At 43.4% G+C, this 24,711-nt stretch overlaps 1 protein-coding gene across 1 annotated transcript in view; it reads left to right on the top strand.

The window, feature by feature from the left end:
- Nucleotides 1–589: 589 nt before the first annotated feature.
- The window catches only part of SRGAP2 (SLIT-ROBO Rho GTPase activating protein 2), an 83,885-nt gene continuing 59,763 nt past the window's right edge, over nt 590–24,711 (top strand). The window contains 1 exon segment of the mRNA XM_030465533.1: nt 590–686. Coding sequence (XP_030321393.1) covers nt 620–686 — 67 coding nt within the window. The 5' untranslated portion in view covers nt 590–619.

The raw sequence follows: 24,711 nt of genomic DNA, 5'->3' as shown, positions 1-24,711 counted from the left end.
CTGCTGTCTGCGAGCTGTAATTTCCTAAATACGTCCCGTTTCATTTTTAATTTTTTATTTTTATTATTATTTTTTTTTCTACTCGCAGGCAAGCGAACCAAAGGAAGCGGCTTTCTCCTCCTCGGCTCTCGGTTGGGATTTGATTTGCATCATCTCGGAGACCATTTAAGAAGAAGGAGTGGAGAGGGGGGGGTGAAAAAAAAAAAAAAATATCCAACCAAACCCACACAAAACATGTTGTGCGGAAGGACTTCCACTCCCTGGCTCTGCTGTTCACGTTAGCGATCAGGAAGAGCCTTTGGGGGCTGCAGGATTTCGTTGCTCTGATGCTGCTACGAAAGGTTTTGGTGCAGAGAGACAAAACTGCTGCCTCTTCCATCCTCTGAGCCCTCAACATCTGCATTTTGCTGCTGCTGTGCTCCCTCTCACACCCTCTCTCCATGGACTGATTTATATTGTTTTGCCTTTTTTTTTTTTTTTTTTTTTGGCTGGGAAGGGGGGAGGCATCGCCTTGAGAAGATCAAAAAAAAAATCCCCTTTTTCTGCCTGGCGTTCTGGTGGATCTCTTTTTGGGGTTAATCTTTTTTTTTTTTTTTTTTTTTTTTTTGGAAAAGAAAACATGACGTCGCCAGCAAAATTCAAAAAGGATAAGGAGATCATAGCTGAATATGACACTCAAGTTAAAGGTAGGAATAATGGTTTTTATTTTCATCCTTTTTTCACTGCTGCAGCCTCGGCTGGTGATGGTCGGAGTTTGCAGGAGATGTTTGGGTGGGGAAGGGGGAAATCATTTGCAGATTGCCTGGAATTTGCAGGGCTTTTTCCTAATACAATGCTGGATGGGGTTTGCAGTGCTTTTTCTCCTCCCCGTGGGGTAGGTTCCTACTGTGGCTTTGCCTTTTTAAGGTATCCAGGGAAGGGCTTTTTTTAATGGAATATAACAAATCTTTGAGTCCGGAGAGCTCCATATTCTTCTGTCTGCTGTTCTGAAATATGGCTTTGCATTTGAAATATGAGAGCCACTTAATTGCTTTTTAATCCTCCTCCTATCATGGGAATCATTGAAAAATCTGTGTCGTGTCAGAGGAGCATATTTCCACTGCTGGTAACAGGCACTGTGCTGAGGGTCCCTGGGAAGCTGTTTGTGCTAGAAAGTTCCATTATTCAGGATTTTGCTCCTGGTGAGTCCATAATATTGCTGCTTGCTTTTCCTTGCTGTGCTCCTGAGGGTCACACCTTGGGGCTGCAGGGTGTGTGCATGCACACAGATCCAGGCACACATCTAGGAATGGATAAAACTGAAGCATCAGTGTCCTTCCCATCATCAGGAGGAAGGCAGTCAAGAGTCAGAGGTGTATTTGTAGTGAATCTTCTGCAGAATTCACCACTTGGCTGGCTTGCAGGCTATGGTGTGCCCTAGGATTAAAAAAGAAAGAGGATGGTGAAATGTCTACTCAGCTTCTTGTTATTGCAAAGTTTTCAAGGTAGTGCTTATTTAAAAAAAAATAATTATGGCTTGTGCATGGCTTGATGTGTGGCTGGTGGGAAGTCATGAGATGATGTGATTTATCTCCTTGGTTCAAACTTGCTTGGTATGCTCCTGGCGTGCAGGAAAGATGGCCCTTGGGCAGGGCTGATGGAGTTAGAGCAGGGAGATGTAAAAAAAAAAAAAGTGATTTCAATCTGAGCAGGAAGCCTCGATTAAAACCGACAATTAAAATATTGTTTTTCAATTACCCACTTACTTATTTTCTTCTGCTGGGAGGGAGGGGGGCTGCAAATCCTGGCAAGGTGTCCTGCAAGGTGCATGTCCTACACTGACCCTGCTGCTCTGCACTGGAAGTGGATTTACCATCTATGTTCAGAATGCTTATCTGAGCACATGTGAAGCTGAGTAGGAGTTTATTCTGATGATTTTTATTTTTTTTTTCTTCAATATTCAGGTTTTTCGAGTTAGAAATGGAGAAGGGCATGTTTCTTTTTTACTAGCTTGGTTTCTGTTCCTGTTTTCCAGCCGTCTTTGGAAATGGGAATTGATGTCAGGGTAAAATTAGAGGCTTACATGTTCTTTCATTTTTTTTTTTTACCCCATCAAGGTGTGTGTGGTAAATACAAGCTGCTAGTCACAATATTTGTGAGTTGGGGACAATGATAAGAAACAAGGCTTCAGGATTAGTAAAACACCTCTTCTCTTCTCTTCTCTTCTCTTCTCTTCTCTTCTCTTCTCTTCTCTTCTCTTCTCTTCTCTTCTCTTCTCTTCTCTTCTCTTCTCTTCTCTCAATGTTTTTAATGCTTTACACAACAAATCTTTCTCTTCTTTTTTTTTTGAAAAAGAGACCACAAGATGGGTAAATTGGAAATGAGCCTCTCCTGGGTGTGCAGACCATTCCTGGCAAAATTGAGTTCATCTCTTGAGGTGTTTCTGAAGAGAGCTGTCAATTAGCCTGCAAAGGTGGTCCCAAAAGTGAATTCTTGTAATGACATGTAGATTATGGTTTTTTTCCCTTTCCTTTTCCCTTCATGAGCTGCTTGGACACTGGGGATTGTCATCCCCTCTTCTTCCAGGCTTAGGGGGGAGGCTTTGAAGTTCAAGGCACCTCTTAAAATGTCCTGAAACTTGCTGTACATCTCACAGATACCTTGGCATGGCTTGGGTGGTGCTTTGGCTCTCATGATCTTGTCTCTAAATCCAGAGGTGTGATGCTCTCTCTGCCACAAGGTGAGATGAGATGGTGCTGAAGATGTTCAAATCCCCAAGTGTGGTGGTGCCTGGTCATTAAACACACCATGGGCCTTCTCTAGAAATTGTGGTGTCCTGGTCAGGTTCTGAGCTGAGCTGTGGGAACAGAGCTGGTGATAGCTCTGATGGGTATCACTGGTATTGTTTGGGATTGTGTTGTGAAATGATGCCACAGAGCAGCTGCTGTGGGAGGGAGATGATGAATCAGGTGTTGGCATGCTACAGAAATTGTCGCTTATCATATGTTTCTCAGATAAGGAAACTTTCATTTTTTATTGGCATTTAGGAACTTGCTGCATTTTTTTTTTTTTTTTTTGCTGTGCTGCATCCTGGCTGTGTGTCTGAACCTGTGTTTGGGGGCTTCCTTTGAAACCATGAATCCACAAACTTAAGTACTTTAAAGTATTACTAATAGAGTGATTGAGCTTTGTTTCAAAATGTAGCAGTCTTCAGTTGTTCATCAAGAACTATTTAAGGACCAGTTTGGTTGTGGGTAATGGATTGTTATGCACAATTTTTGAGTTACTGTTGTTGAAAAAAACTTGGTAATTTTTCTTGTAAAAGAGGGCAGGGCTGCCAGGCTGTTCTGTTCTCCATGGTTGGGAGGGATTTGTTGTCTTCTTTGCCTCTTGGGTTGGAGTTTGCTCTTCCCGTGGCCCTGGGAAATCAATGTCAGGATGAAATCAAGTCCTGAAGGTGAAGACTTTTTGCCTCCTACACCTCAAACTCTGTGCAGTGATCGGGGGATGTGTATTCCAGGAGGGAATGATGTTTTTCTTCCTCAGGACTGCTGCAGTGTGGCTGAGTGGTGCAGTGCATCCATCCCTGGAGGTTGCTGCATCCTGGAGTGTCCTGAGCATCAGGGTGACCTCCTGAGCTCCCTCCCAACCTGCATCACCCCAGGATCCCATATCTGGAGATCCCAATTACAAACTTCCTGCCTTCTGGGGTTAAGATGCTGAAGGGGTCTGCAGGGTTTTATTTTTTTTTCTCTCCACATCTGCACTGACCTTGAGTCTCTTGCCTTGCAGGGATGGCAGCCAGGGCCCTGTTGTGTTTGGCTGCAGGGCTTGTGCCATCTGCACTGCATCTTTCAGCTTTTTGGAGGAGAGGTGGTTGGTTGCTGGGCTCTTCCTGCAGGACTTTTGGGATAGGGGTTTCTCTCCCGGTGGAAACTCTGACACTGCTCACCAGGATGATGAGTTCTGTGGAGCTGGAAAGTGAGGTTCTGTGGTCTCCATGTGGAGCCTTTGATATCTGGAGCTCATCCCCTTGTCTGGATTGTCTCTCCCAATTCCTTTGTGCAAGCTGTGGTAAAGCAGAGATAATTAATTTATGCTGTGCACTGCATTCCATCTGAGATTTGGATGCTGCCTATCTGTGCCCAACCAAGGGCTGTCAGGCTGGTTTTTGGTTTATTGTATTAAATTGGAGTGTACGTTTGCTGAGGAAAGAGAAGCCAGTGATTTATCTCTTAATTCTTCTCTTTCTCCTCCTGTCCCACGAGAGCCTTATATTTGATTAGTTTGTATAAAGCTTCAGTAAATAGCCCCATGCTTGGGGCTGCAGAAATTTAATACTGAGATTTTTTTTTTTTTTTTTTTTTTTTTTTTTAACACAGTGAGGGTTCCTAAGCCACTTCTGTCCTTGAGTGGTCTGGAGCAAAGGTTAAAGTCCATCCCTTGCAGATCCTCCAGCACTGTCCAAAAAAGCTCTGGGAGTGTGAAAAATTGATGGGGTTTATGGCAGCACAGAGGTGGCTGCATGGGGATTTAACTGAGTGTGTCCTGAACTAACAGAAGATTCCTGATCAGAACAACTTCAGGCAACCCTTCCAGTTGCCATCAGATTCAGGCCACTGCAATGCCTACAACTCCCTTTTTGATCTCCCCAGAAGTGCTGATAAACGTCAGATAAGTCCCTTTTTCTCTGGGCTGACTGGCTGGTGGTTTATCTGACCCCACTGTGCTCTTCTCCTTGAAATGTTGCTTGAAAAAAAAATAAATCTCAGTCCTGTGCTACATCTTCTGAGGACCTTGGGTGACTGTCAGGAGTTTTTAATCCTGGTGGATTCTTTGGACCTGTGTGTCAGATGACAGCAGGACCTGTGGCTGGGTCAGCAGCTGCAGTTTTGGGGGTAGGAAATGTGATGGATGCTTTTGGGGGTGATTTGGGATGTCCCTCAGCTGTTGAGTGTCCTGTTGTTCACACTGCATGCCTGGGAAACAGCCATTTGTGGGTTTACCTCTTGATTTTTAGATCAATAAATTGAAATGGCTGTAATTTGTTTTGCTGCTGAAGCTGTGCAAGGTGGGGGGGGGTTCAGTGCTCTGGTGTCACACGTGTGTGATCATCTCTCTTGTGTTTCAGGTCACCACTGACCCCAGCACCAGGGGTCTGTGCTCTGAGGAGTTAGGGCTGAGCTCTTGGCCACCTCTTGGGCAATTTAATCCGTGGTGTAAAGAGAGTTTCCAGCCACACGCCCTGATGTGGTGGGGTGGAATAGTTCTGAATTTTGGGATGGGAGTTTGTGTGTGTTGGATTACCATGTACATTGCAAATGTAAAACTACCTTTTAAGGGGTTTTTACAGTTAATCATTCCTCTCTGTGTGTAAGTGATTCCATTTGCTTCCAACAATGACTTGCCCCAGACTCTGGCTGTGGATCTGCTGGAGGATCATCTGTTTTTCTGCAGTTCTTGATAGTGCAAATCCCTGGAGTTTTGGAGCTGGATTGGGCCAAGGGAGCAGCCTGCTGCCAGAAAGGGGGGAAGGAGCTGTTGGTTTGATGTTACAGCAATAGTTTGTGTTGCTATTTGTCCTGTGTACAATTCCTCTTGGTGGATTATTAAGGAGGATGGGAAGAGGGAGAAGGAAGCAGAATTGATTCCTTCTTTCCTCTCCATCTCCAAAATTGCCCTGTTGCAGATTCATCAGTTTTTCAAGCCTAGACAGCAAAGCTGACCAAAAGCCCTCAGTCCACTGAAGGGAGTCTTGAAGTTTCTTCCAAAAGCAGGAGGAATTGCCAGTGTAACTCCAGTAGGTTTCTATAAAAAGTTTACAAGTGATAGCCAGTTTCCCCTGACTCCCAACCAAGGGAGCCCCACTGCATTTTTTCCTTAGCTCTGAATGATTTTCTTTCATGGTCAGGGTACACATGAATATCTTTTCCTTCATCTGTTTGTTAAAAGGCTGGCTTTTTTTTTTTTTTTTTTTTTTTGCTTATTTTTAAGACTAATTTTTGCACATTTTGGGAATTTAAAGAACCCATTTGCCTGCTCAACTTCTTCAGCTGCCCTTGTGAAAAATCTAAACCTTTCTTGAGATGGTGTTTAAACACATGTTCTTCTGAATAGCTTTTGCTATGCCATGCACAGTTGATATTCATTGCTTAAAACTTTATTTAGTCCATTTTGCTATGACTGCTGCAGATTTCATGGGTTCTTTTTGAGAATTTCTACATCCTGGGAGTCCTCTCTGAGTGCTGGCAGTGGTTTGTAGGCAGTGGGAGCAAACACAGAGTTAGGGTTTCATTTGCTGAGGGATAAAAAAGCATTGGAGAAAATGGGAGAAAGGATCTTCAGTGTAATTCCATCATTAGGGACCATCCTTCATCTCTGTTTTCTCTCCTCTCCCTGTGTGTTGCTGAATCATGCAGGAAATCTTTGCCATTAGCTACAAACAGCAAATTCTTGACATGTTCATGGGGTTCCCCCCTCCTCCTTTAATGCCCACATTTTCTACAACATTTTCACTCCAGGTGTTGCTAAATGTGCTGAAAAAATTCTTAGATCTTAAACGTTTCCAGCACACTGCAGAAACTACTTTTTTTTTTTTCTTTTTTCTTTTTTTTGTCCCATTTATTTCTGTGAAATCAGCTGAATTAGGGCAGGGAGCTGCCTTATCCTGGGGCACATAAGCAGCTCCTGGCTTTCTGACTCTTGAGAAGGAGCCAACTAAACAGATTAACTCGAAACCAAGGGTGGATTTTAATCTCCAGTTGTCAAGTGTTGCAGCAGGGTGGTTTGGTCAGTCCTAATTTTGAAGTTTTGTTTCTTTTCCTTTTTTTTTTTCCTTTTTTTTTATTGTAGGGCTTTCCAGGATGAGCCTTTTGGCTTCCCTTCTTTTAAGCAGGGAAGGTTGGTTTGGTTTGGTACTTCTGCAGAGCATTTTTCATGCTGGGAGCTGTGCAGTTTATAGATGGGGAGTGCTCACAAATTGAATCTACTTAAAAATACCACCAGTTGTTGCCTGGGAATTAGTCCCTGCCTCTTTCTTTGGACAGCTATCCACTCCTTCTGCTGGTCCTGTGAGCAAGGGGGGTTTGTTCCTGACAGACCTGGAGCAGCCAGAGCTGTTTAACTGCTTGCTCTGAACAACTGGATCAATTCTTTTCTACCCAAAGATCCTGAACCTCAGTCAATCAAACCAGTCCTGTGCCACTGGTGGGTTCCTGCAAGGGTAATCCATGTGGGTTTTTTGCTGGAGCTTTGATCTGCTACCTGAAAAGGCAGGGGATGATCAGCAGCACAGACTGGGGCTTGTTCTACAAAGAGCTATTTTAGAAAGATTTTTTTTTTTCCTATTTCCTCTGTTTTTTCATCACTCATCCTGGCAGTAGAGGAGAATTCAGGGCTTGAAGCTATTGCTGGAATAAGCCTGGAAGGGTCGTCCCCCCCCCCACCCCTTTCCCAGGCATTTGGGGTTTGGGTCTTGGTGCTGATGGATGGGATGCTCTTCAGCTTCTCACCCTCCCTGCTTCCCATCCCTTCTGTTCCAGGGCTTGTAGGAATTGTGAGGATGGTGCTGCAGGTAAGGTGCTGAATTCTGATCTTTTCCTCACCATCCCCTCCAGCTTTGTTCAGAGCCTGCCTGAGTATTGCAATAATAAAACCCAATTCTGGCTGCTGCTGGTGGAGGCTTCGTGGTGAGAAATCAAGGGGGGAACCCCAGGTTTGGTTCAGGTCCTTCACAGCAGTTGCTCTTTGGTGGTTTAGTGGTGGGGATGAAAGGAGGGAGGGATTGCAGTGTCCCTGTGTCAACCTTTATGTTTATGCATTAATTGATCCCCTTGTTCCCCTTCTCAGCAGGGGGAGGGAGTGATCACAGAATCACCAGGATTGCAAAAGGCCTCTAAGGTCACTGAGTCGAGGCATCAAACCTGAAGGAAACCAAATTGCAGGACAATTTTAAGGAATTTTCAAGGCTGTGATGTATGATGTGTGGTTCTGCCTTTATTTGGGGCATTTTTATGGTGCCTGTTGGATGGGGTGGGATAAGCTACTCTCGTGTCTTTGAGGATGCTCCTGCTCCTTAGCACTTAATTTGTGAAGTGGAAATTCCCACAAAATCCTTGGCTTTTTGCAGGTTAAGAGCACCTGATATCCAAACCACATTTGTTGATGCTCTTGATTTTAGAAAAAAAAGTTATTCAGGTGTCTCTTTAGCAGTTTTTGTTATTAAAACCTGAAGAAATTTTACACAGTGAATAAATGTTTTACTTGGAAATCACAAGTGTGATGGGTTCACTTCCCCCAGGGCTGGAGATGGCACCATGAATAACCAGCCAGGCAGTCCTGAGCACTAATGAAGTGAAAAAACACTGCTGTTCCACCTTGGAAACCCACAGCTGTGTCAGGACCTTTTTAGAGCAGGATTTGGACACACAGGCAGTGAAATTCACTGGGATGCTGCCCTGCTGCCTCTCCTGGCCAAAGCAGTTGGTGAATTCAGTGATAGGGTTCATTGATTTTATTTATTGCAATTTTTTCGGTCCTCAGCAGATGTAAATTCACTTCTAGGGACCCTGTGTGTTACAGGTGTGTTTAGAGGAGTCCTGTCTGATGCACATGAAGTGCTTTGAAAGCTCAGGACAGAAAAGATGTGAATAGGAAGCAGCCGTTTTTGCTGTGAAAAGAATTTATTTCTTTTTTTTTTTTTTTAACGTGTAGAGTGAATAAATTACTGAATGGTAGTGACAAACCATAGCACGGAGATGTTTTATGGACTGCAGAAGGACAGAACTCTGAAGGCCAGTGGAGGTTTTTCCCCTGTGTTCGATAACCAATTCTTCATAAATTTAATAAATTCTCTCTGAAGTGGGTTTGGAAAGGAGCCTGGTTTTGCTTTGGTCTCGTTAATGAAAAGAACTCTTCCTAAGTTTTCTGCTGAAGCAGGGAGCTCTCTGCATCCCATTTACCCTTTAAAAAAAAAAAAGGGTAACCCAGCAGTATTTCTGCTGTGTCCCAGCTCCATGGGGAGGACTCCAGCACTGCCAAAAGATGCTGAAATATGAACAAAAGGCTTTGCCAGTAAAGGACTTAAAAGTGTGCAGCTGGAAAAGGGAGGGGGAAAGGGTTTTCTGTGCTCTATGGAGGGAGGAACAAATGCAGCACTACAAAGGTCACAGGATACAGTAATGATGTTTGGATGGAAACTTCACTTGCTATGAATGAAATTGTGCTCTTGTGTTTTCCCCCTGGAGCTGAATGTCTTAAAACTCTGGATACTTGTTGTTCTGTTTCTTTTTTTTTTTCCTCTTTTCTTTTTTTGGCTCTTATGAGCTTCTATGAGTCGTGCTACAGAAATGAAAAAAAAAAAAACAACAAAAAACCCTGGAAAACTGGAGGATGGATGAGCACCCCCCATGCCAGGAGTGGCTGAAATACCCTGACTTTGGGGAAACTCAGAACTTGGGCTGAGCACCCCTTGGATCCAACTCGTGGCCTTCTTGAGTGTTGATTTTGTTTCTAATGAATTTCTTCACGTAATGATAAATTACCCAAAAGTGTAAGAAATAATTTTATTTAGCCCAGTTGTCTACTGCCAAACACATTCCTGTGCATTGCCTTCACACTGAAGGCATTCATCGTTTTTTCTAGGCTTTGAATCTAATTTTTTTTCCCCATCCCCATCAGAATGAACTCGACAGAAGTTCTGGGGGAGCATCCATTAATTTCCCACCTTTCAGTCTATTTCTCCTCAGAAATCTTGTCTAAAAATGGACCCCAGAGATGCCCCCATGGGTTGGGTAGGTACATTTCAGATTTAGAATAAGGGAAGAAATTGTGGCTCTGGCCTCTGGAAAATCCCTCCAGGTTGGAGTCATCTTTTATGTCTTGAAAGCAGTGGGAGCTGTTGCCAGCAAATTGAGGTTTTGTTTTGGGTTGGTTTTGTTTGGGGCTTTTGTTTTATTTTGTTTTGCAACATCCAAAGCTATTTTCTGGTTAACATACTGTAAGAGTTGGCTGTTCTTGCTGGGATTTATCAAGTTGCTTGACTATAGGAGATGAATTTCCAGCTGGAGCACAAGGAACACCCATGGCAGGAGAGGCTCCAGAACTCCAGGAGAGGCTCCAGCAATGTTTTGGGAAGGAGCTGGTGATCATCTCTTAGAAGAGGGGATAATGAGTATGTTTGGTTTCTGCTTGGGGAGGTTCCTCCAGAAAGCAGCATCAGTAGCCCCATAATAAATAGGAGAAGCTCCATAACAAATGCTTGCTGTGAGCTGAGAGCTCAGCTCTCATTTTCTCCCTCCTCTGCTGCCTTTCCCAGCTCACTCACTTGGTTTTTGGTGGTTTCAGAATTGGGCTTCATGCAAACACTTCTCATTCGTTCCTCACCCTCTCCCAAACCTGGAGCTGCTCTGCTTGCCTGGAAAGTGCTGCTCATTTGCTGTTGCCTTTAATTTAGAGGCTCTTCTGAAAGGTTTGCTGTTGTCCTTGCTGTAAGAAGTTGTTTGGATGTTGACTATTTCAACACATTTATCAGTTCTGCAGGACCATTGCCTCTCCTCTAAAGGAGGAGGTTGCTTTGAGACCTTCCGTGGCAGGGTTTGTGCAGGGGAATTGGCTGCAGGTGGCTGTGGGAAAGAGGAAATTGGTTTTTAACATTTTGGGTTTTTTTTTCCTAAACTTCTGAAAGTGATCTGGACCTTGTTTTTGGGCTGTCTGTTGTGGGAAGGTGAGGGGGTGCTCACAGAACCACTTTGAATCCCTGACAGCCATGGTAAGGATCAAGTCAACTCTCTGCACTCTCACTGCTGTATAGGGAAAGTTCCTTTTCTTTACCCACCTCTTTTTTTCTTTTTTCCTTTCTCCCTCCAGTCGTGTGCCTCTCTCAAAGCTTATTTTGTTACCCAAACAAAGGCTCCTTGGAGCCTCACTGCCCATGCTTTTAGCTTATGGCACTAATATTAAAATCTGTTGACTCTTAACTTTTTAGAGCACAGGTGTTCTCATTTCTTTTACCTGGAGTGGGTTTTATCAGATACGTGAGAAGCTCTTTTGTTTTTCTGTTTTTACCTGTCCCTGGCTGAAGTGTTTATTTACCTGGGAGAGGTAAGTTTGGTTTTAAATATCCCAAACAAAACTCCTGTTGTGTTTGATGGGCTGAAGAGCATCCCAGCTCTTCCCATGTCTCTTAGGCTCCTGCTCCATTACTGCCTCACTTTATAAGCTCCTGTTTCTCAACATCTTAAATCTGCTTTCAATCTTTGCAGTGACACCTCAGCTGTCAGTGAAAATAAGGCCATGAATCCATTACACATAAGATTTATAATTGAGAACTCTTGTATCTCTGGTCCTAAAAAAAAGCAGCCTTAAAAGTGGGAGTTGTCTGTCGCAGAATTCTCTGATTCTGAAACTTCCTGCAGCATATTTTAAGCCTTAGAGATGTTATTCCTTGTCTACTTTGAAGCTAAATAAAGCAAATTATTTCTGGGTATAACTGTGGGTGTGCACGTGTATTTATAACATCCATGTAATCACCATTCACTTTCTTACCTCTGCAAAATTCCATCAGTTTTCCTTTCAAATATCTTCACACGTTTGGGAAGAACCTTCAGTCTGAATTAGCATCTGAACTGGTTTGGTGTTTCAGCAGATCTTGCACACTTTGAATGACATTGTGTTCCCAGGAGACTGAAAGTAGGTAAAAAGATTAAAGGGTTGTGTATTACTCAGACTGACCTAAATCAAGGTCTCCAGTGAGATTTATGGGATTCAGTTACACGTCTTGAAAGATGTTGAGAGAGAACACTGAATTTTTTCTGTCTGGCTGGGATGGCTGGAAAGGATCTGCCTCTTCCTTTTCAGAGAAGTTGCTCAGACAGAGGAGATAATTGCATAGTTGTATATGCAGGGGGAGTTGCCTTTTTTTTTATTTTATTTTTTTTATTCTTGTTGGGTTTCTTGGAGACGATGCAATGACAAATCCCAGCTTTGTTTTCAAACAGACAAGAGGCTCTTCTGGTCAAAGTGGGAATGGAGCTCACTGCTCAAATAAAAATAGAATTTACTGTAAAGAAGAGCCCAAAGCAGCTCCATGAATGAGTCCAGAGTCCTGCAGCCTTGGGTTGGAGTTTCAGGAAGCTGAAATGTGTCTGTAGGGATCCCCTCTTGACTCCTTCCTCCCTTCTTCTTCCCTGACTTCTGCCATTGGGAAATGATTTGAGTAATAAGTAGGAAATAAACACTCCCCCTAAATTTCCTAGCACAAATAAACAGGTTTGCTATTTTTAAGTGCCAGTTTTTTATGATTCTTCCAAAGTTCTTTTTGCTCCGCTGGGATTGAGTCTTGAATGAATGTTTGCTTTAAGATTTATTTTTAGGAGTTAAAGGCTTATGTGAACTTCAGTGCTGGCTAAGACACTAAATTGCCAGTCCTAGAGGTCAAATTTATATCTTAAAATTTTTAAATCTTTAAGCTGCCAAGGAGAGAAGCCAGTTGAGAAGACTGAAAGAGATGCCAATTTCTCTGCTGCTTGTACTGTGGTTTTGTTGATGCTTTCTTGAGTCTGTGAGAAATTCCTTGTGCTGAAGCAAATCATCCCTGTTCCTACTGAAGCTGAACTCAGAGTTTGTGTGGAGTTTTGGATTAAATAGGAGAAAAGTTTGTGAACATGGAAGATTTCTCTGGGTGGCAGAGCAAGCAGGAAATGCTTGTCATGGCAAACTCTTGGGGTCCACCATTAGGGTGGACTTCAAATTTAATTTTCTCTGTGCCTTAGCTTGGTTTGAGCTTAACTTGTCCATACTAACGTGTTTTACAGACTGGATGTTCTCTGCATAGTGGTGACAGTGGGAATGGCTATTATTACTAATGGCAAATTGGTTAATAATGTGGTTAGTCTAAATAAACTAAGAGTGGAGACTGTGTTTCTTTCATTGCCTAAGTTAATATTTTTATACAGCTACTATTCACTTTCCAGTGTGGGCTTTTGGAGAGGTTTAATTTTAGTTCTTTTGCTCAGCTAGGTGCAGCTGATGGCTCAGCAAGATCCAGGTTATTTGTACATCAGTTCTAACTTTAACATCTTTTAACAGCAAGTGGTGATTCCTTCCTAGAAAGGCTTCAAATGCTCCTGAATGCTGGAGGCTCAGGGCTTGAATTCGTTTTTATCAAGCTGAGTGACTTCTTTATGGCTTAATTACTGTCATCTTGGTTTGGACAGAGGGGAATTTCAATTTTTTCCTGTTGGCACAGTTGTTCTGGGACGAAGGGAGAGGTCCAGTGAACAGAGTCAGGGGAAGAGGGCTGGGTATCAATCCATGATTCTGTATCCATGAGGTCACTTCTGGGGACGTGCTTTTTTTTCTTTGCTTGCAAAAGGCTCCCTCAATTATATTTCCTTTAATATAACGTTCATACTTGGCAATCTGCAAATTGGGAATAAGTAAAATCTGTTTTAATGAGCGAGAAGTCAGTGTGGATGAGTCAACCTTCATCTTTTTTGGGTCCCGATTCCAATTCATCCCCTGTTTTGTAGCAACTGAAATGTCACCAAATGTTCCCACTCTTGGAAGAGCTAGGAGTGGCTCCTGTCTCTCCCTGATGGATATTGCACTGGGCTGCCAAAGGTGGTGGGCTCTGAATCCTCCTGGCAGCTCTGGAGGAGAAGCAGGAGCCTGGATGGAGAGTGGGAGGATGAATCACTTTTCTGCTCCTCTGGACCCAGCCTGGAGCTGGGAGGAGCTTTTGGCTCCACAGGGCTCCAGATAGAAGGATAAATTCTGCTTTGGGTTTTTGCACATGAGGCTGTGATGGGGCTCCTTGGGCTTTTTTTGCCACTTTTTATTTCTGTGTCTATTACGAATCCAAAAAATTAATGTTTATAGAAATAACCTGAGTACATTGCTTTATTCTGTGAATGGAGTGTCACTTTGTAAGTAATTAGGAGGTCGTGCTGGGATGTGTGCAGTATCCCTAGACAACAGCATTCATTTCCACTGTGTGCCTACTGGTTTTGCTCCTGGGAAGCAGGAGCACAGCCACGGCTTCTGGCTTTGGCTTTTGTGACTGATGTGCTGTATGGTTTTCCCTGATCCACTGAATCCCCATCATCTTCTATGGCATAGGGATGAACCAGAGGGAGTTTTGCACTTGTACAAACCTTCCCTTTTTTTATTGGTTTTTATTGGGGGTTATATTGGGGGTCTGAGGACACTTCACTGCCCAGCATCCCATCTCTGCCTCTCTCCATCACGGGCATCTTTAAAACCCTGCCCAGGTTGGAGATGCTGCTGGATGTAGCAGCAGTCAGCTCTTCCTGGAAAGGGGCTGATTTAAGGACATGGGTGTTGTGTCCAGACCTTAGCAAGTCATTTCCTTGACTCCTATTTTTAAGTACACACAGATCCCCTCTGCACTGCTCGGGTAATGGGGAAGAGTTCTCCAAATCCCGCGCTCTCGGGAGCTGGCGATCGCTCTGACTTCCCATGTGGGGCTGACATTCAAAGAGAAACTTGCTTGGTTTACACTTTAAATAACTCTCTGGTGGGGAGGTGGACAGTGAGAGCACACAATGCAGGCAGCACAGGGTCGGGGGGGGCTCGGCAGGGCTATTATTAGCTGACAATACCCGGAATGAAAAGCCGTAGCGGCGGCATCGGGCTGGGGCCATTGTGTAGCAGAGATTTTTTTAATTGGGAGAGCCAGGGCTCTGTCAGGATCTCCTGGTTGGAAGCTTCACTTTAGAGACCTCGTCTTCTTTTCCTTTGCTGGAGGTTGTGAAGGGAAATGGCTGCTAAGTGGCTGCTTTAAAGCAGACTTCCCCGTTCTGCTTGTGGCGGGTGAGGTTTAAGATGAGCTGACAGGCTCTGCACGTTTTCCCCATTGAGTGCTTGGAAGGTGACAGCTCTGCAAAGCTGAGTCACCTGTAAGTTCATGATATGGCTGTCTTTGTTTTGTTTTGTTTTTTTTTAATGTGTCTGTTTTCAAAAGGAGGCTCAGGCATGAAGGAAAGGTGATGATCTGTGTGGGTATTACTCAAAAGCTGAAAACTCCCAGAGCTCTGGGGGAAGCTGCTGTAGCTGACTTCATCTTAACCTTGACTGATGCCAGAAATGAAGAGGATTTCTTGGCATTTTGCTGACTCAGTCCATCATTCTTCTGAGGAGAAACAAAGCCATAATGTTTAAGGAACACATTTTTTTAGACCAAGCAGGTGTCATTTCTTTGTAAAGAAGTAAGTTCATTTGTAATCTCTCTGGCACTGGTTACTCGAGCTTTGCATCTCTGCAGATGTGTCCATGCAAGAGAGAGCCTCAATTTCCAGGCCACACAGCTGTGACCATGCTTAAAATATTTACATTACAAAATAAAATCTTATTTGAAGCCATAGATAGAAACTGCTTCATATTTGTCACAGTGGGGTCTATGAGATGTCCTTTCCAAGTGTGGTTTCCTCCACGCGGTTTGTAAAGTTAATGGTAAATTGATCTTTGACTTTCAAAAATAAGAAGTTGAGCTTCAAAGCATCTGCTCTGGGAGATCTGAACGTGTCAGACAAGGGCCAGTTTTGTCAGAAGTCATTGACGCAGTTTTCAAAAAGAGAGAACTGAAACCTCTTGAGGAAGGAATTTTCTGTTCATTCTATTTTGAGTTTATTGTGAAATCCAGGGAAGTCCGAACTAATATTAAACTTAAAATTTAGATGGTTGTGTATCCTGCAGCAGGAATCAACACTGAGAAGGAAGCATGTGGTGATGAGGAGAGGATCCATCAGGCAGTCCTGCACCATCAGCCCTTGAGCTGGAATCTGGGGTTTGAGCTGGGCTGCAGGAGGAGATGCTGAGCAGAGAAGTGATGGAATTCAACCCCAGCATTGCTCAGAGTGATCTGCAGTGCTGGGGATTTCCTTTGAGAGTCTCCTCTTGAAGGATGGTCGTCTAAAGTTCTCCTCTCTAGGGGGAAGAGCCTACAAGTTGGTTTTTAACTGCAGAGCTTTTTGTCAGAAAGCTGCTTCTGCTGCCAGTGCCTGCTGGCGGTCACAGCCATAGGGGAAGCAGCTGCTGGCAGCAGGCACAGTGACTTCTCCCTCTGCAGGCTCTTGAATTTGAGGAAGATAATTTGCATTGCTGAGTTTGTTGCTGATGCAAGCTCCAAATGTGGAGCTGTTTTGTTTCAGCCCAGTCCTTTTGTAGAGCATCTCTGAGGATGCTCAGGAGTGCTGCCGAGTGTCACCAGGGCTAAAAATGAAGTTTTCCAGCAGGGCTGAGGTTGAAAGCCAGAAGGTATCAGGCTGTCTTCAGCTTGATGGGCCTGACTTCCTTCCCATGCACTGATTTCTTAGTTATACTTTAGAAGGAGATTAAAAGCTGGACATCCTGTTCTTGAGGAGGAGGTTTTGCACTTCTGGCTTGCAGTGTAGGTCACTTGTAAATGGTAATGCTGCAAGGATGGATGCCTTCTGCTTATCTCATTAATCTGATGGTATTCCCAGTCCAACACAGAGTAAACTTCCAGCCAGGCTGTGGGGACAGCCAAATGTAACATCAGCAGTTGTGCTAACAGGGTGCTGTTAAATGCAGGGGATTTTCTTTCCTTTTGGTCTGCCCAGTCTGCAGACCCGGGATGAAGAACAAGGGAGGATGCAAGGTTAGGGATGGGAGTCTGAATTGCTGTACCCTGGGGGTTTTAGAACAAAGGAATAGTTACAAACAGGACAATGTCTGCTTTGCTTTTCTCAACCTTTATTTTTTTGAAAAATTGCAGTAATGTGTGTAACTCAGGATTTTAAAGTTGGCTGCTTGACTACTTGGTCTCACCGAAGAGCATCCATGCTTGGTCCTTTGCTGTGTAATCCATTTTCTTCAGGCAAATTAGCTGATTGCATCCAGTTTTGGTTTTTTTTGTTTGTTTTCTTTTTTTATCCTTGCTTTTATTAATTTTTAATTACAGCATCCTCTGCAGATGTTGGAGTGTCATAAAAATGAAATGTGGAAACAAATGCAAGGTTGTCATGGCTTGCTCCAAATTCGAGACAGTAATTAAGCTGTCAGGGGGAGTAGTGGAAAGTTCAGCTGACTTTGTGTGGACTCCTCAGTGGGAAAGGCAGATGGGAAATGAACTATGAGCACTGGGTTATCTGTGCAAGTGCCTCTACTTTGGCAGGTAAAGGATGAAAACCACTCTAATCAAGTCTAAGATCTGGGTTTTTTACTTAGCAGCTGGAGCCACTGCTGATTGCTGTCGGGGAAATCCAGGTAGAAATGAGCAAGAAAACCAAGGGCTGAGTATTTTGATTATTTCTTTTCAGGTTGGTAAGAAGAGAGACAGTGGCACAGCATTTGTGTTGGGGGATTGCTGGTTTAACCTAATAAAAACAGCTGTTAAAGATGGGCTGGCAGGTCCGGGGGGTTGGAAATCAGGTTTTATCAAGTTTTATGACTTGATCCTTTAATGGCTCCTAAGGTGCTTTAGAACCAGGAGCTTCCTTTAACCTGCAGTCCATGACCTGCTCGTGGGTTCTGTAACTGAGAATGTTATTCAAAGAGGTAACTCATGTGCATCCCCAAAGGATATGTGTTTCCTACCCTCTGTCTCCTTTCAAAGGTTTTCTGGCTGTCTCTACCACGTCCAACAGATCATTTTGTGTAATCCTGTCTGGCAATTTTTTTCTGGCATTTCTTTTTCAAGATAATTTTTTTTTTCTTAAAGCTCTTGTCTGAATGTTTTGTCCAGATGGTCTCAGTGTAAGTCAGACTGTAAGGTGCAGTGTCTTGCTTTGATAAGGTTACTCACTCTGTTCAGAGAGCTGATGGCATTACAGCAGTGAGAGAACAGATCTCTCATGTTAATGGGAAATTACCATTCATTCTCTTGAAAAATGAAAACAGGACCAGAGTGTCTGAAGCTTTTACTACTCACTTCCCACTCTTCAGTTATTCTCATGTTCCTGCGAAAGTGTTGGATTTTAAATGGTGATAACAAATCCATCTGTCCTGGCTCTTCCCTGGAATGTCTCTTGATAATAATGGTCCACCACTCCAAGAATTCACAAATGTCAGTCCCAGCTTCCTGGCATTCATGGTTTATCCATGTAATGAGCACTAAAAGAAAATGAAATGGCTTGCATTGATAATTCATAATTCAGGGTTGTCAATAACTGGGTTTCATGAGCTATCTGAGGTGTTGTCAGCATATAAATCAAATTCAAATTATTTTACTGAAAGTCACACATGTAACTTTATCAATGGAGATCTTACTATGCTGTTTATTTCCATGCTCCATATCATTAAGACAATATATTCCGAGCCCTTCCCAACACAGGCTTTCACTAGGTATATACATTTCAAAGAAAAATCCAAACAAAATACTCCACCATCTTTGGCATTTTAATGAGGCTGAGAACAGGAATATTCCTGGGCTGCTGAAATCTTTGCTTCTTCCAAAGGGAGGGCAGAGAGATGTCTTGGAGTAACCTGAACCTGCTTCCCACTGGAACTGGGAATGACCGACCCACAAAATACTTGGCTCTCAGAAGCCTCCGAGCTATTTCTAATATTTCTGGGCTGTTTGTTGGGTTGGTTTATTTGGGTGTGTTGTTTTAAGGCCCTGGTAAATGAACCAACACAAACATTCCTTGCAGGGAAGCTGCTGGAAGAGCCGAACTCTTGGCTCCTCACTCCCGTGTTGACTTTGGCCCCTGCTGGAGGGAGATGGTTCAGGGGCTCTGCTTGGCAGATGCTTGGAGCTTCAAATAGGGAGGGTAAATAAGTCACACCCAGCAGCTGAACTGCAACACTGAATGGCTTACATGTGCTTTGGTTTCCTCCTGTCCAAGTGCCTCTAAGAAATCGACACTTAATTTTTTTTTAATTTTTTTGGAAATTTTTAAAAATTTTTTTTATCAAAATCTTTTAAAAAAAAATTTAAATTTTTTTTTTTAAATCTTTTTTGTGTTTTCTAGGGACCGAAGTGGTTTTTTTAAGCAGATGAAAAATAAAGGGAGTTGATAATCACGGCTTGGGTAGAGCTGGAGGTGTATGGAAGAGCCAGGGTACAGCACTTGTGCTGCTGGGATCAGGCTGCCTGGAAAAATAAAAACATTTCTAAACTCAGGATTGTCTTTTGGGGCTGCAATAAGAAAAAAAAAAAAAAAAGTTGTAGTGCAGATCTTCTGGGGTCTCAAATCACGGAGGTCAGATACTGGGGGCTAGAAGCAGAAGGATTTGGTTAGGCAGGAGAGGTTCTTGTGCTGGGAAGTGAGGGGAAGCCAGAATGTGGACCAGGAGGGAGTTTGCTGTATCCAAGTGATTTTATTTCTTTTTTCTCCCCCCTGGAGAGTGAAGCTGTTGGTTGCAGAGCTCTGTGTGCATCATGGAGGATGCAGAAGCAGAGCCTCCTTTTTGCCCAGCCCTTCAAATGCTTTACAAGAGCAGGATTGTTTCCTGTTTCTGTCCCTACTTTTGTCTGATTGATAAAAAGGCTCCTTTTGGCTTCTCAGAAGTGGAGGGGAATGACCCTGGACAACATTCTGCTTCTCAGTGAACCCAGGCTTGATCTCTGCCATAGAGGATGCTTGGTTTCTGGGAGCATTTTATTGATTCTGTTATCAAATTGATAACTAATCCAGATGAGTACCTGCTTTTCTGTGTCATACTCCAGCTTCAACTAATTCCAAGTTACAAATATACAGTTTACAAGTGTTTGTTGGTTTTATTTTGACCACTGGTTATATTTCTCTTTGCTCATCTTGATGGATGGCTTCAGGCTGTGTGGTGGCTTGCATCTGTGTTTCTTTGGAAAAAGCTTTTTCTGTTAAGTTTGGTGGGTTTGAAACAGAGGGGACTGAGAGGAAATAGGCTTTGAGATGAAGGTTTTAATTTGATTTTTATTGCAGAAGTTACCTCCTGGTCAAAAACTAGGAAGAACCTTACCCATCTGTGGATGTGCTATGGTTCACTTCTATTGAACTTAGAGGAATTTGTTGTTGGAGCCACATCAAGAATTTCTGAATGCTGAAGTGTACGTGCATGAGTGTTGGTGTGTAGCAAGGAGGACCCGAGTTCTGGTGTCAGTTTTCTGACAAAGGCACATGAAAAATAAGCTTCTCCTTGTTCCTGATCTGGTCTGAGCTGTGCTGATTGATGAGTGTTGCTGTAGCAGACAAAGAACTGAGAGAAAAATGATGATTCACAGCACTCGAGCTTTGCATCTCTGTCAAATATTCATCCCCTCTCTTTCCAGGAGGTGCTAGAGAGGAGCAATGTGAGTTCCTTTACACACAGCACTCCCCCACTCACACAGCTCAGTATTTATAACTAAAGAAATGACTTCTGTCTTTCATATGATGTTACAGGAAAAGCCTCCTTGGGCTTTCATTGAGTGTTCCTGCTCTAACGTCCTTGTGAACTTGAACAAAGACTGAGCCAGAAAGCAGGAGGGAGACTGGAGCAAGATCACTTCTTTTTAGATGAACTGTTTTTGTGGTTTTAACTTGGGCTTTTATCTTCTAGCTACAAGATTCTTCATAGATAGACTCGGCTGTCTATCCACAACTTAAAAACAATTCTCCAATCTGATTTCTTTTGTAAACAGTTAAGCCTGATTTATAGTAAACTCTCATGCCAGTTGGAAGAGGCTTGACTTTGATTTTCTGTAATAGTTTTGGTTTAATGGCAGGTGTTGGTTATTACAGTGGGGAAAATAAGAGGCTGTTCTGGTGGAAGCCAACTCTGTCATCAGTGTCCACTGGTACCCTGGGCAAATAACTTGGACCTTTTTGATCTTCTTGAAGTCATCTGTGAAATGCTTGTAATGATGCTCATTATTCATCTCTCCTGGAATGTTCATGGTTAATTAATAGCTCTCCAAACCTCCCAGGAGCACTCAGAGCAGTGTCTGCTGGGGCTGGCAGGGAGGCAGTGACGTGGAGTTCAGGCTGCTTAAATCTCTTTGAGTCACCTTGGTGACTTCTTGGGACGTCGCCTTCCTGCTCCATGGACTGAGAGCCTTGCCTGGAGTTCCAGAAAAGCAGAGCGTGAGGAGGAAGAGGAGGAGGAGGGCTGCAGAGATCCATCCCTGATGGTTCACCTGTACAGATCTCCAGGCTGCTGGCCTGCAGCTGGCTCAGGGACTCGCTGGGTCATTCGGGACCGGCCAGGTGGGTCCATCCCTGCTGGGATCACCCAGGAGCTGGTCCAGATTGGGATCTCCTGGGGACCCTCAGCTGCAGGAGTTGGGAGGTGTGTGAGGAGGAGGGAAGGAAGGCTTCAGGTCCAGTGTCTGCTTTTTTTTGAGGATGCAGCAGCTCCAAGGTGTGGTTGAGCTGCATGAGACTGAGGATCAGGAGGGAAGGGAAGGGAAGGTGGTGGTGGTACCAGGGAAAGGTGCTTCAGGATGCCTCTGGAATAGTGGTACTAACCCAGGGTTAACTTTCACTGTTATTTACTTACCAAGTTTGAAAGGGAAGCCTTGTCCTATTTGGTTTTTTTCTGTATTTAAGAAATATTCCCGTTAAATTGGTGTTGATTCTTTGAAGTATCAATTTAAACCCAAAGCAAGGATGAGAACCATTGATGCCATTAAAAAACAAAGAAAAAAACCCCAGGTTTATCTGTCTTTCCCCTCTGGAAGCTGGCAGTCTCTTGGAAGTGATTTTCAAATTTATTTCATTCTGCTGTGCTTGAGAAGTGCTTACAAGTCCCTTTTTGTTCCTCTTCATTTATTTCCTGATCATTTGTGCATGTTTAACATGTTAGTTACCAAAGAGGAGAGGGAGGAGAAGAAATCCTGAAGTGAAATTAAATCAGACACCAGCATTAATCATTCTGTTTGTATCTCTAAGTATGTGACATAATTCACCAAAGGATTTTCCTTTAATTGAAGATATTAAACCATGTAACTTGTTAATTGCTACTTCTGTTCTAGCAACTGTATTGATTTGAAAAATAGGCTTGATATTCCTTTGCATGAAATACTTGTGTGTAGGAGTGTAAATATCAGGTCCTGTGGATTGGAAGGAAGTAATAATTTTTCCCATTGCTGCCCTGGCTTCTTGCCTCCCAGTATCTTCCAGCACTTCCAAACTTTACTTAACCTCTGGAGCACCCTTGACAGATAGAGAAATGTCAGATTTCTCATGTCAAATTGACTGGACTTTTGCAGTAGGAAGAAAGTTGGCTGGGAGGTGGGTCTGGAGGAGGGTTTGGTGTGTTGGGGTGTGCATGGCTGGCAGTTCCCCACCTGTAGAAATGACCAGAAACTGAAGAGGCATCTGGAAGTGGTAACCTCATGGTGTGTAGTGTAGAGTGTGTTTAGTTTGGGATCCCTGAAGTGAATTGAAGCAGTGAGAACATATGGCAAGTGCCAGAAATAATGATGGCATCACACCTTTCTGATGAAGAATTCGATTCCGTCCGGTACCATTCCACCAGGAAAATAAACCCCTCACAATATTTGACACACTGCAGATGAAACACTAGGAGAAAAAAAAAATTGGATGGTGAAAGAAGCAGTTGTTTCACTTCTGTTTGAATCCCTACCAGCAGAGGAAATTTTAGTGCTTGGTTAGAATGAAGACATATGTGAAGTGTTGGGCTGGAGCTGTGGCTGTTGCAGAGCTCCTACATTGTATAGCAGCAAAGACAAATTATTCCTAAAATAAGACAGGAAAGCACTGCAGGAAGCCCATGCATGGGAGAAATGAGTTTTTAAATCAGTCTAGAGGAAAAAAAAAACCAAACCAAAACACTAAAAGTCTTTCCTAACCCTAAGATCCATCTTTGTGAATTTGGGTACTTACAGATTGCAGGTGGAGTGAAAAAGGAGAGTAGGAAAAAAAAAAGTAGAAAAGTAGAGTGAAAGAGAATGTTTTGGTGGGATCCAGGTGTTTTTGAGCTCTTCTGGAAAGGTTCTGCCTGCCCATCACTTGAGGGAGTGGGAAGTCAGTGACATCTGAACCAAACCCCAAGATAATGCTGATAGTTCTGTGCTTTACAACCCACGGGTCCTTTTATTTTGGGTGGGTTTTGGGTAACGCCTGGAAATAGCAGCACTCTGCAGAAGGATGGAATGCAGAAAGATCCTACATCTTCTGCTTCATAGTGATTTCAGGTGGTTCTACCTGCTTGGTTGTCTTCTCTCTTTTTGTTCTGACTTTCTTCAATAGGGTTTGGTTTTTCTAACTTGCTTTTTGTGAAGCACTCTCATGATAGCATCAAGAAATGGATCTGGAGAGAGGGTCAGCAGCCTCTTAACTTTGCTTTTGTCTCACGGACCTGTTCTGCTGTCTCTTCCTGATGGATTTCCATTCTAGAATAAATAGATATTTCTGTTGAGAGCAGGTGCCAGCCTCTCCCTTTACAGAGGAATTTCAGTTCCTTTGTGCAGAGTCAAACACCCCGGTGCAACATTCATCATTCAAATCTCCTGTTTTGAAATGAAGAGCTGTGAGTACCTGGCTCCCCTCCCTCTCTCTCCACACCCAGGCAGCTCCTTGCTTACAAATGAATTAAGGTGGTTTCTGAAGGGTGTTTCCCACTCTTTTTGGTCACTCTGATTAATTCTCACACTCTGATGCTCCGTGGGGAAGCTCCGGATCGATCGCTGCTTGTGAGCTTTCCCCAGGCTTGGTGTTTCATTCCCTCATCATTTTTTTTTTTTGGTGGTGTTTAAAATGTAAATAGTGGGGTCAATAGTGGGCAGGACAGCCTAGTGAGCAGGGAACAGAAAGTGGGCAGGGAAGACAAGGATGGTCCTGGGGCTGGGGGGAGCAAGAGTTAAAACTTGGCTTTCCTTGTGAAAGACCCACGGGAAATCCTCACTCCTGTCCTCTTTCCCAAAAGGGATCCAGAAGCTGACACTTAGTGGTGATCAGCCTTGGTTTCATGAGAAATCAAGAGTAATGTGATTAAAAATGTACTCGACGTGCTCAGCTTTATTCCTTGCTACGTTTATTCCCCGTTGTTGAATTCCTAACTTTGACAACTTCAGGCTGAGTGGACACCTCCCAGCTCCCTGCTCTGTTCACCACCTTTTTTTGGTAATTAATACAACAGGGTTTGAGGGAAGAATCTCTTCCTTCTGGGAGAAAGGTTTGAATGGTCAGTAGGAGAGTGTGATGAAAAATATCTGAGAGTTTGGCGTGCTTCTGGTTTGACCAGCGGCAGAAATGACATTTGAAGCAGGAAAAAGACCCCTTCATAAACCACCCTAAAACATTCCCCACGTTTTTGGCCATCCATGCAGCATTGGCTTCATCTCCCTGCACGAGAGGAAGCCCTTCAAATAACTATTAAAAAGTAGCTTGGATAAAATACTATTTCAGGTTGCTTAATGGGTCCAAGGTGATTTCTGCCTCCCAGAGCACTCGGGTGCTGGGGATGCTGCAGCAAACCAAGAGTTTCCCAGCTCCAAGGATTTTCTGAGCACTGAAAAAATGAAGTGGGGGAACTCTGTGTGTGTCTTGCTTTCGATTGCACTAACACTCCCTGTCTCACAATGACTTTTAAATTGTCTGTTATATAAATCCTTGCTGCAAAACTGTGATAAAAAGGTGTTTTGCTGCTTGCCTGTAGTATTTGATCCAGCGTTCAGAAAGTGGGAAAGCATAAGCAAAGGTTGGTGGGGTATTTTTGGTTGGTTTTTTTTGTTTTTTTTTTCCTTGATGTCATCTGGGGGAAGCCTTTAACTGCGTACAGACAATCCTAAAATAGCTGTGAAATTTCCTGTAGGCAGGAGCAGTT

The sequence above is a fragment of the Calypte anna genome, chromosome 26 (genome assembly GCF_003957555.1).
Source record: "Calypte anna isolate BGI_N300 chromosome 26, bCalAnn1_v1.p, whole genome shotgun sequence".
Lineage (NCBI taxonomy): Eukaryota > Metazoa > Chordata > Aves > Apodiformes > Trochilidae > Calypte > Calypte anna.
The sequence above is the reverse complement of the archived record's forward strand: the minus strand, read 5'-3'. Positions and strand labels throughout refer to the sequence as shown.